The sequence below is a fragment of the Harpia harpyja genome, chromosome 11 (genome assembly GCF_026419915.1).
Source record: "Harpia harpyja isolate bHarHar1 chromosome 11, bHarHar1 primary haplotype, whole genome shotgun sequence".
NCBI classification, from domain to species: domain Eukaryota; kingdom Metazoa; phylum Chordata; class Aves; order Accipitriformes; family Accipitridae; genus Harpia; species Harpia harpyja.
Window position 1 is genome coordinate 11,365,659 of NC_068950.1, and position 12,340 is coordinate 11,377,998.

Here is a 12,340-nt window from a genome sequence, read left to right on the forward strand (position 1 = left end):
TTAATTCAACATCAAAAACTTAATAGATGTTCTCCCTGAAATCAGGACATAGACTTATTGTAAACACTGTGTAAGCAAAGTCCCAGTCAGTAGAACAGGACAGTTTCACCAAACAACAGGGCAGCTAAGAACAACAGAAGCAGAATTTCCCATATATTTTTCAGTGTTCAGGTTTATGATTATTCAATTTTGTCTGTAAAATGCTGTAACTTATCCAAAATTCATGAGTTGAAAAATATGCAAAACGCTGATATAAATTTAGGAATAGTCCTAGGTGATGAGCAAGCCGACCAAGAAACTCTTAAGACACAAAACTAAAACCACATTTAGAAAGCAGCTGGCAGGTAATCTAGTACAGAGCAATGACATGCATACAGGACAAACGTGCTTTTCTGGACAGAGACCCCACAACGCAGTGTGATGTCTCTGCATCACATTTTCCTGGTGGGACTCTTTTCCCTGTCATTTTCACAGACTTTCCTCCCCAACTAGGATCCTTTTGGTCCACCCAAAGTCGGATCTCTGAGGTTTCTGTGGAAGTTGCCAGCTCCCTCTGATGACGGATGGTGCGACCGAGGCTGACACCGGGATATACAGCACAGCCCTCTAAACCAAGTTTGGGTTCTTCCCTCCCTCCCCCCCCCCCGCAAAGGCACTGAAGTACAGTTTCACTGCAAAAGGACGGATGGGGAGAGCGAAGACCTGGCCTGCGTGGTGGAAACCGGGACCGGGACGCGAACCGGCGGTCCCACGCAGGGGGACGCTCCGGGAGCCCGGGACCCCGCCCCGGGCCTAGGCGCATGCGCGGTCGCGTCGCACTGAGAAGATGGCGGCCTCCGCGATAGGGTGGGCGCTGCGGGCCGCTCGGCAGGTCAGCGCGGCTCCCTCCCCGCTTCCCTTTCGGGGCCCTGTCCCGCCCGGCCGAGGCGCCGGGGAGCGGGCAGGGACCGGCGAGGGGGCTGCGGGGCTTGTCAGGCCGCTGGGGGCGGCGGTGGCGGGCTCGGCCCCGCGTCAGCCCAAACTTGGCTTGGGCCCCGGGGTTCGCCGGCGGCGGGAACAACGCGGGTGTGGGTGTACCTTCGGGTTATTGGTGTCTACCGTATCGCAAATTCCTTGCTGGCTTCCGTGAGCTAAGCTGGATCATACGTTACATTTCTTGGGCAGGAGCTGCACTGCGAGGAAGTAATTTGAAAAAGTCTGACAAAAGAGACCTTTATGGGAATAAGTCATACTTGAGTTGGGCGGACTGTATGTGCAACAGGTGGGTATTATAAACCTAATTTTTTAAATTAGGTTCTCCCCTCACCCTGCACAAGGCAAGTGCGGAGTTACTACGTGGACTGGAGGATGCTGCGGGATGTCAAGAGAAGGAAGCTGGCGTACGAGTATGCAGACGAGAGGCTGCGGATCAACGCCATCCGGAAGAACACCATCCTTCCCAAGGAGCTGCAGGTACTGGGCGGCTGCCCAGCAGCTGTGCCCCAGCCTGGGCAGGGCACAAGTCCATGCGTGGCTCCTACTACTGGGCCACAGTGGCTGCTTGACAGATCCGAGCAGCCATGCCAGGTCACAAATGCTTGCGTTTTCCTAACTCAGGAGCACAGAATCACATCATATCACATAGTTACCACTAGCGCCCGGGCGTCTTCAGAGCCTCTGCCCTTTGGGGGTGTTCACAACAACAGCGTATTTGCCTGACTAGACGTTGTGTGGGTTGGGTTGTGGGGGTTTTTTTAAAATAGTGCTTCTCATGTAAGCACTATATGTAACACTACATATGATGAAGTCTTTTTTTTTTTTCCCACAGCTGTCACTAACATACATTTAGAAAGCTAGTTTCCTTATTTCTGATAATATGGGATACCATATGGTTAGTTTTATAGTTTCCTAAATAAACTTTAGATTTTTTTGCTTATTTAAAAACCTGGAAGCCTGATCCAGCCAAAACCACTGGTTTGTTCAATGGGAAATACGTAATTTTACTCCTTGCCTGACCTACAAGCATGTAAAAGCTGCATCGGATCTGGGTGTTAGATCTCTTCTTAAAAATGCACATATTCACTGCGCTACTCTCAGCCTTGCTTACTAAGCATTAAAAACATTTGCAAATACTCCTGTATGTATTTGATCTGGCCATGGCTAGTTGCGGCGAGATCCTTTCACACTTACGCATCCTGGGAGAGAAAGTGTATGAATCTGCTTTTATATATTAACTTTACCATTCTCTTGGCAAGTCTAGTTTGTGTTGGATGTCCTTACAGAACAAAACAAAACAAACAAAAAAAGATTGCAACTCGCTTTGCTTTTGGTGTTCCTCAGCTGCTTTTGTCACCTTTTGAAGTCACTAAATTATAGCAGCAGTTAGAATGAAGAAAAAGACTCCAGGAAAGTAACTTTTTCCTCCCCTACAAAATCTTACTTGGGCTCCAAATTTAAAGTCTTACAAAGTAAGTTATGAGTTTTCTCTGAAAGCATAGGCTACTTTATGAATAAAATAGGTCAAAAAAATACTGTAAGTGTTTGGCTGTGCTAGGTAGAGTGTATAGGTAGAGCTATATACACAGATAAGATGTGTGACTGGACAAAACAGGTAACTGAAATATGTTCTGAAGATAAGAAGTCCTACTGACCTTGCTGTTACTGAAGTTGAAAGTCACATTGCTGCTGTCTTGATGCTGTCTTCCTTTGAAGGCGAACATCCCTTTGGAAGATAGCCTTACACTATTGCTTTTCAGCACTCCTGCAGCATAATGGGAGTTTTTGTAGTCCAGCCTCAGACCTTCCTTTTACCTCCAATTGTAACTTCCTACCATGACTGAACACAGGATTCTTTTGAGCCCTTCTGTCCTTTAGAAAATAATATATTAAGAATGCTGCAGTTAGGGATGCTTACCTAGCCTCAAGTGACTTCCTTTAGGCTGTATTTCCCTGCTGAGCTCACTTATTCTTCTGAAATTCCATTTGCTGCTACCTGGTGCTTCCTGAAAACTGTTGAGCTCTCTTGTACGTAGAAAAGAGATTTCTTAAGCCTTCTCATTAGAACAGAGACACTTTGACTTGTCCTCCTCTGCCTGTAGCTCCTTCCAAAGTGTACTATATGAGATTCCTTTTACTGACATCAAAGCATATTACCTGGGAAGGCAGTTAATAAGGAACATAGATTTAAGTTCAGCTCATCTTAGAGGACTAGCCCACCCTGCAACAAGGACAAAGCCAAGTGGATTTTGAGTAACTATAATTACTGGCTTGAGGTTGTTAGTCTGTAATAAGGTTAACTTCGGGTCTTATGTGGATTGTTTTACATTCACTGTTAGGATGCCCAGAAAGAAAGGGTCAAATGAGGAAGACAGGCACAAGTTCCCTATCAAATAGCAAAGCATACTCGTGAGGTGGTAGAGAAGCTTGTGGTGGTACCTACTCTACAGCTAGATTTTGAGGTCTGGCAATAAGCTTCCTCAAAATCCTGGGGAACACAGATAAACTCTATGCTGTGGTCTTCTGTTTTAGGAAGTGGCTGATAAAGAGATCGCTGACTTGCCCCGGGACAGCTGCCCTGTGAGGATCCGAAATAGGTGTGTCCTGACATCCCGCCCTCGGGGCGTGAAGCGGCGTTGGAGGCTCAGCAGAATTGTTTTCCGCCATTTTGCTGACCATGCTCAGATGTCTGGGATACAGAGGGCTATGTGGTAGATCACCACATGGATATACACCCAGGCAGAAAACACAAACGGGCTCAGTTTGTGTGTTTGAGTAATTAAAGCAAGACTGTCCTGTCTAGAAGTCCAGCATCAGTATCAAATTATTAAGGGAAGGATGAGAAGCCATGCTGATTGATTAAACTTACTTACTGGATTGTGATTGGTATCAGCTGACAAGCAGCAGCATAACTCCACTAAACTGGTCTGTATGTGAGGTGGTTTTATTCTGAGGGAAAAAAGTTCAATACCTGATGCTTGCAGAACTAAGCTGAGGTTCGTGATATGGGCAACATTAGAAATAAAGACATACAGCACAAGGCTCGTTTAAGCAGTTTTTTTGCCACCGTATGGTAAGTTCACCATGGTAATATGGGTAAAAAGCATAAATGAAATTGCACAACAGGGCAAAGTGGTATTCTGCCTTGAACAAGGGTGAGCATGAACTGAAAATAAAACATGGCCTCAAGTTTAGACACTCTTGCTATGCAGACTTAATATGTATATTAACAAGCAGACAAAGTGGATAAAGGACCTATTAGAAACTACAACATGCTACTATTTATCTCCTGTTTGTAGTGCGGCTCTTGGTCCAATGCTTTAAGAACAAGGTAGCAAGTAAGTCCTAGTCGAGACCGTAACAGTACAGTAATGGCTTCCTTAATTCATAAGGTAACATCAAACAAATATGTCCTTGGGAAATACAGGAGAAGGAAACAGGAGGGAAACAATAACAAGCAGCCTGCTGCTAAGCTCATGTTTGCCCTGTGCTCTTCTTCAAAGCAGGGCAGTAAAGGGGAAACAGCTACTCCGTCCCCTTCCATAGCAGTGGGGCTGAGAGGCTGCAGTGAACAGGCCAAATAAAACTGTGCTACCACCAGATGGAAGCCACACAGGTAGTAAATGGACAGCAACCCATCACCCCAAGTTGAGTCAAATTTTGGAGTGTAAGCTCTCTCAATATACTTCTTACTCTGTTACCTTAAAACCCTTTAAAGTTGATAGGAGAAAGTGGAACTTGTCTTTCTTTTCCTCATACACTGCTAGAGCCAGGACAAACTCGCTGTCCATCAGTAGCTCACTGCCCTCCTGCAACTGATGCCACCTCAAGGACACCCCAAGGAGGTCACAAATAGCACTAAAGAGCTGTTTTCATTTTCAAAATTCATAAAAGGTTAAACAGCCAGTAATTAATTTCTGAGAGTAATCACTAAATTTTAATACCACAGGATTAACACCATATTCTTTCTGCTCAGCTACCAAGTGCTTGAGACAGTGGTTCTACTTTCTTCAGCATTTCTCCCTTTGTGACATGCTTTACAGTTCAACATACTTTCCCACATTAATCAAAAAACCATACCCCATGCAGCGAGCATGACATTAGCCCCAGCAACTAGATGGGTACAACTGTCACTTGCAACAGAGAGGCCTTGACCCATCCTAGTTTAGGATTCATTTTCTTTTGCATCCTGTTCTCAGTTTCACAAAGCTCTCCACTCATCTGAGATGCTTTTTCAAGGAGCGATAAGGATATACCTATGCTCCACTCTTCAGGAAATGGTGAACCACTTGACTGAAGGAAATGCTTTATAAGCTATTTTATTTAAATATTTTCTCCAACCTGAAATGGAAAGTGACTGTCTTTGCTTGGAAGAAGATTGTGTAAACAATGATCTTTGCAGCACAGCGTGTCTCACATGGAAGATCAGTATTAAGGCGGCCCTTAGAATACTTTCAAATATCCATTGGTATGTCCCCTTTGGATTGCTTTTCTCTGCTTTCAACCCAAGCCTTGTTGATGGTGCGCTTCATTTCATCATCCCCTTCCGCATACATCTTTTTTAAAAGGTTCATAAGCCCTTCACTAGGATCTGAGGTGTCATAGGCAGCCTTCCTGCAAGACAGATACATATGAGAAGATCAGGTATATCCAACAATTCTGTGCAAAAAATTACATGCTAGTATTTGTTTGAAACATCCTGGTAACAGTGAGGATTTTGCTTTGGCAAAGTCTTCAGACCCTGACAGTCTTCAGTCACGCCTCAGTCAGCTTCCAAGTAGGGAGAATCCTAAAGAGTACCCTTAAACTAAGTGCAAGTTGAGTAGTATACCTAGAGCTGTCCCACTAAGGATGATGGGAAGCATTCTGCAGTAAACATGACCTTTGAAGCACCACCCAAAATTAATTTTAGGAAGCAGGAACAGAATATAACACACAGAGAAAGTGCTAGTATCTGTGCTGTTACATGAAAAGTGAATAAAAATAGAAAAAAAACAACTACACTGAGCTCTTGGAAGTGGCCACATTCACAACCCAAACAGCATTTTCTGTTTCTCATTTTTCAGATTATTTCCAGAGGTTAATTGACTTATTTTTAACACCTTGCATTTCAAAGCAATTTTCTCAATTTAAGTTAACTGACTGTTGTGGTTTAACCCCAGCCAGCAACTAAGCACCATGCAGCCACTCACTCACTTGCCCCCACCCAGTGAGATGGGGGAGGGAATCAGGAAAAAAAAAAAAAAGTAAAACTCATGGGTTGAGATAAGAACAGTTTAATAGAACAGAAAAGAAGAAACTAATAATGATAATAGTAACACTAATAAAATGACAATAATAAAAGGATTGGAATACGCATGTGATGCACAATGCAATTGCTCACCACCCACCAGCCGACACCCAGTTAGTCCTCAAGCAGCGATCCCCTGCCCCCACTCCCCCCAGTTTATATGCTAGATGTGATGTCACATGGTATGGAATATCCTGTTGGCCACTTTGGGTCAGCTGCCCTGGCTGTGTCCCCTCCCAACTTCTTGTGTTCCTCCAGCTTTCTTGCTGGCTGGGCATGAGAAGCTGAAAAATCCTTGACCTTAGACTAAACATTACTTAGCAACAACTGAAAACATCAGTGTTATCAACATTCTTCTCACACCTAACTCAAAAACATAGCACCGTACCAGCTACTAGGAAGACAATTAACTCTATCCCAGCTGAAACCAGGACACTGACAAAAGGTGCCACCCACGTGGGAAGCACCTGGGTGTGACACACCCCACGTTCCCAGACTATACATAATGCCGTCTCTGGCAAAATTGCCTCTCTCTATCCTGTTTTCTAAAATCCTCTCAGTAGTTAGCCTGCAGCTGCACTAATATCTGAAAAACATGCAGATCAAAACAGATCAGCAGAGGGAGCAAGTTCCCCAGGCACGGGGCTAACCACCAGTCTCACACACCCAAGCATGAGATGTATTTCTGAAGTGACTCATTTGCCATACTGTAAATCCTCAACACTCAGAATAAGGCAGCAATACTAATCGTGACAGGCTGGGCAGCGTGCAGGGCTTCTCTGCACAAGATACAGGTTTAAAAAAATGACCGTGTCCCACCAGCAACGTGTATTAGTAGTCAAGTCACCTTCTCTTAATTTCCAGTGACATCATTTGAGAAGGGACGGTACTTTTGCTCTAAACTCAGGTATGGTTAGTTAGGACTAATCAGTTCTAGCAAATCATCCTACAAACATACACAAAATTAATAGTTGTTGGCAGGCATAACTTTCTCAAAAGTGAGTGTTTCCATGCTTCAAGGTGGGTATACACATTCTTTTCTGGATAAGAATGTGTGTGTTGTAAAATAAAATAAAATTATTATATATTACTTTTTTTTATATATATATATAAAAAAAAAAAATATATATATATAAAGTCTTTTGTCCCCAGGTGCTTCCTGCTGTGATTTAGCACCCTTATATATCCAGTGCCTAAGATGCTTGTAGGATTGCTCCCAAGCACTTGGAGTGACACAAATTAGCTTGAGACTTTTTGCATGATGATCTAGGTAAGCAAAGACCTGTTCTGCAGAGTGTAATATACACTTAACCTAAAAAAAGTCAACCTCACTAGAGCAGTCTTTGCAATGAATGCAGCCATCAAAATATAAATGAATCTTTAAATAGTTAATTACCTTTACTCTCACTGCAGGTCTTACCTAGCCTATTTCCTATGATGCAGCCTTCATCATTAGCAATAAAACAGTAGAAGAGTGGCAAGCAGCTACTCAAAGTGTATCTCCTCCACTGCCAGTCCTACTAGTACCAAAAAAATCCCAACCTAATGATTCTCAAACATCTTAGGGGCTTGTCCCCAACCACGATGCTCACAGTCTGACTGCAGTTAGTACAGTACAGATCTGCTCTCCTGGCAGTCCTAAAGCAATTTGGAGAACAAGAAATGGAAAACAAGATGGAGGGTTGAAGAGACACTTACTCTTTCTCTTTGCTTTCTTTTTCCACTTGAGTGAGACATTCCCATTTTTCCTCCCGCTTCTTCCTACACATCACAAGGACCATGTCCGTCTTTATCTGTATGGTGAACAGCAAGGCATGAATTTAGAATGCTTCATAAAGGGATGCTAGTCACAACCACAATGAATAAGGTTAGCTGTAACATAAACCTCTTTCTATGCTCACAAAAACCTGAAACATTTATCTTGGCTATTGATTATTATGTAGCATATAGAAATTATAGTACGTACTCAGTTTTGGGGTACAAAGTATTAACCTCATTGTGGACAATTTAAATGGTGTGATTACTATGATACTAGTACACTACTAAGAAGTACAGAAGAAAATACAGTGCTGCAGAAACACCATTTGGTGATTCTCAGGATGTTAGAAGTACCCAGAACTGTCTGGTAAAGGGTGGCTATATTTACTAGACTTCTCCAAGGATACCAAGTTCAGGCAGAGGCTCTCCCAACTTATTTCTCCAAGGATAAGAAACTAGTTTTAGGGCATTGCTTAATCTTGCAATACGTTTGCAAGTTACAAGCAAAGCCTGTTTAATTGCAACCCTGACCTGAATTTCACAAAGAACTCCTGCATGCCACAGCAGACAAGAGTCTGCTGGAGCTTTAGCTTAGCTTAGCAAGTATGTGACCACTGCTTGCTTTTACACTGCGTTAAAAATCACCAAAGCATCACCCTCATTTATTTCAGTTGTTTTAATTTTACACTGTCCTAGTTTTAGGGCAATTTCAAATTGAACCATCATTTCTTCACATCTGATGTCACTAAGCGCAGCGCACAACTGCACAGAACACACACAAGGTATTTGACACGTCCCTAAGCCCGGAAAGGTGCTACAAGTAGCACAGTAAGGACACTATCACCAGTTGCAGTCATCAGCAGTAAAATGTTACTAGTGTTCAATTCCGGAGCAACACACCCTTACAAAGGCAGAGCAGGCTTCAGCCTTTGCTTTGGGTATTAAGCCTATTTAAGCTTCCCAAGATTTCAGTCTGCTGACAAGTCTCTTAGACCTTAAAATCACAAAGAATTTCTCAGAGGTATTTAAAAGCACAAGTATGCAAATGGATGCTTAGTGGAATTTTCTGCGTAATTATTTCTGAAATCCTGTTGGAGAGCTATTAAAAAAAAGCATACAATATCCAGGCATGATCTTTTGAAATAGGAGCCCATGGATCCCAGAGAATAATTCCACAGTTATGACAATTACAGATTAATAAGAATCATGTTCACAGTGAAGAGACTTTACAGACAGAAGGGAGGGACTGAAGGTTAGCACCGAGTCTCTTGAACTAGAGTCAGGCAATGAACACGGTACTTTGCAAGGGACCTAAGTACCTCCAACAGCTGAGGTGTACTGACCTTTCTAGAGCTGCCTTCCACAGAGATGGGCTTCAGGAGGTTGTTGAAGGTCATGGTGTAGTTCTTCCCATTCAGATTCTTCACTAGCAGATCGAACGACCTGGAACCAGAAAGTGGGGGAAGAAGGGCACAAATATTCCAATCATTGTAAGACTATTGTGCCTTGCCACCAAAAACAATGTCCGAAAGCCCTTTTTTAGCGGGAGTATTTTTTTGGAAAGCATGCTAACAAGCTTGAATTACTTTCTTCTCAGGGGTCTCAAATCTTCAGTTGGATTTAATACTGAGGACTTAAAAGGACCTGTCCAGACTTCACAACAAATCAAGATCTTTAGGGTTCTTTCTACCTTACCGATCTCCTACAACCTTGGAAAAGTGGACTTACTTAATGTACACTTCAGTTCTATCACCACCAAAAAACAGGGCTAACACTACATGTCCTGTCAAGCACGATGAGGGGCAACAAGCATTTGTAAAATGAAAATACCCCAATACCCTCTAAGGAGAACTATTCTTAAGGGTATGTGCTAAGTGCTACTAAAAGCTAATACCGCTCAAGTTTAAAAAAAGAAAAAAGGGGCGGGGGGGGGATATACAGGCTGATCCTCAACACAACACATTCCTGCATTTCAAATAGTGTTCTTGATCCATGCTCTCCCCTGTGGCATGGTGCCACAAGATGAACTCACCTCTCTGTAAAATTCACCTGCACATTCTCAGCTGGAAGCTTCTGGACTCCATTTAAAGAGATGTAAATCTTAATAAACTTATCTGACTGATCCCAACCTGCAAGTGAAAAAAAGAGATTAAATCCTACCTTTCCTCCATAACTTCATGTATTCCATTCCAACCGCCCCTGCAAAGTTCCCTAGCAATGACTAGGATCTGTGCCTTACTGAAACAATCTTCACAGGGGTAAGCGAAAGACATTAATTACTTGGGAACAACTTGAGAGCAAAAGGTGGTCCTCACACGTAGCCCTGTTCCCTAATTCCTGCAAATTCTGAGAAAAAAAACACGTATCAGCTCAGGTAAAAGGAAAGCAATCCTGTCTGTGCAGGGGGAGTCAGAGGTAGCTGTCTGCTTTTGCTGCAGTTTCCTTGACCCACTTTTTACCCTGCTCCCCGCATGACAAGTATCTTGAGCAATTCCCTCTCCTTTCACCTACATGGCAAGCAGAGAAGCCAAAGCTCGCTCCTTCATTCCCGCTAAGCACTAGGCAATGGAAAAACACTAGTTGGTACAACAGGGATCATTAATGCATCCCACCAGTACTATCACACAAACCGAACTGATACACACTGTAGTTAGGATGGCACAGTAAGCACGTGGTAGCTTTTAAAGTGGGGTCTCCACTATGAAATAAACACTTAAGGCTTCTCTATAATGTGAAGTGGCAACTGTAACTCACACTAACGCCACCCTGCCTTCTCTTCAGAGAGGTGCTGGAGCTCTAGTAAGCGTTCAGAAAAGTAATCCTACCATAATTGTTTATTTTCACTGTATACCCTCCCAGAGATGACTTTTCTTCCTCTGCTGCATCTTTTGGCTTCGGTGGAGGCTGATTCTTGATTTCTAGCTCTAGCTTATGTTTCTCTGTCATCAGGACATCACGAAGTCGCTTCCTCGTCGCTTTCGTAAGCAATTCTTTAACCTCTTCCAAATCTTTCTGTAACTGGTTAAAAATAAAAGATCACACATACGTATTAGATATAGGTCTTTCTACTCAAGGTTCACAGCTGAGCTCTTTCGGTTATGACACTTTCAAATTTCCCAGATGTAGCAGTTTCAGGTTTATCAAGCCAGTGGTTTCCTTTCCCTCTACACCCCGTTAAGCATGAAGCCATCCGTTCCTCACCCCCTGGCCACTCCTGTTTTCAATTCTCGACCAGTAAATATTTCAAAGTTTAAGCTTTCATCAGCTAAAAAAACCCAAGGGGAACCGGTACAAGTCCGACAGTTGGTACAGCTCCTCGGTAGGTCCTGGATTCTGCTCAATGCACACAGCGTCATCTCAGGGAGAGACACCGACAGCGCTCAGCAAGCGCTCAGGCTGAAGGCTCGCTGAAGGCTCCCGGCCACCCCCCGGCCCCACGCCTCCGGACGGCGGCCAGGCCACTGCCCCTCGCGCCGCGCCGCGCCGCGCCGCACCGCACGGCCCGGGCCGGGCCCGGGCCCGCGGCCTCCGCCGGCGCGAAGCGGCGTTAGCCCCCGGTTCCAGTCAGAACCCCCCGCGGGGGGGGGGCGCGTCTCACCTCCTCGCGCGCTGCGGCCATGTCGCGTGCGGCACCCCCCCGGCGGCAGCGGCTCCGACGGCCCCTCTGGAACCTTCCGGCCTCCCGCCCCGCCCACGCGCCGCGCCGCGGAAGTGGCGTCACGCCATCGCCACCGGGCGCGCGCCGCGAGCCTCGCCTATTCCGCGGGGTGAGCGGAGCTGCTCGTCCGACCCCCGCCCCGCCCCTCGCCGGCGTTGCCATGGCGACGCGCAGACCCCCCCCCCCCCCCCCCCCAGCCAGCAGCCGCGTGGCCAGGCCGAGGGGCGGGGCCACGGGCCTTCCCGCCGCCGCGGGGCCCTGAGGGGCGGGGCGCGCGGCCTGGCGGCCGTTAGCGGGCCGTTACTGCCGCCGTGAGGGGTCGGACGGCAGGCCGCAGGCCGGGGAGGCGGTGACTGACAGGCTCCACCGCCGGGCGGGTTTTCTCCCGCCCCCGACGGTGTCTGGGAGCCGGCGGCCGAGGCGAGCGGGTCTCCTTTGCGACCGCGATCGTGACTCTTTCAGAGGAGACTTGAAATGACCTTCCCGAGTACTGCAACCTCGGTTGCAGTTGCCCGGGAAAAAAAAAGTATAGCGAGGTGTTTCTCACCACCGTTACTAAAGCAGCGTACTGAACAACAACAAAAACGTTTCTATATCCGCGGGTCGCAGTCTGGCATTAAAATTTCCCAGAGGAAAATAAATTAAAAAAAAAAAAGCAA

The 12,340-nt window shown here is 45.5% G+C and overlaps 2 protein-coding genes across 2 annotated transcripts; one reads left to right on the top strand and one right to left on the bottom strand.

Annotated features, from left to right (window-relative positions):
- Positions 1–770: 770 nt before the first annotated feature.
- Positions 771–4,017, top strand: MRPS14 (mitochondrial ribosomal protein S14). Its single transcript, XM_052801840.1, has 3 exons — positions 771–871; positions 1,294–1,452; positions 3,508–4,017. The coding sequence occupies exons 1-3, from the start codon at positions 827–829 to the stop codon at positions 3,688–3,690; spliced, it is 387 nt and encodes a 128-aa protein (XP_052657800.1). The 5' UTR covers positions 771–826; the 3' UTR covers positions 3,691–4,017.
- Positions 4,018–4,885: 868 nt separating this feature from the next.
- CACYBP (calcyclin binding protein) lies at positions 4,886–11,753 on the bottom strand. The gene is made up of 6 exons (XM_052801839.1): positions 11,622–11,753; positions 10,849–11,041; positions 10,056–10,152; positions 9,367–9,466; positions 7,964–8,058; positions 4,886–5,589 (listed from the first exon to the last, which is right to left on the bottom strand). Exons 1-6 carry the CDS (start codon positions 11,640–11,642, stop codon positions 5,430–5,432), a joined length of 666 nt encoding a protein of 221 aa, XP_052657799.1. The 5' UTR covers positions 11,643–11,753; the 3' UTR covers positions 4,886–5,429.
- Positions 11,754–12,340: the final 587 nt, after the last annotated feature.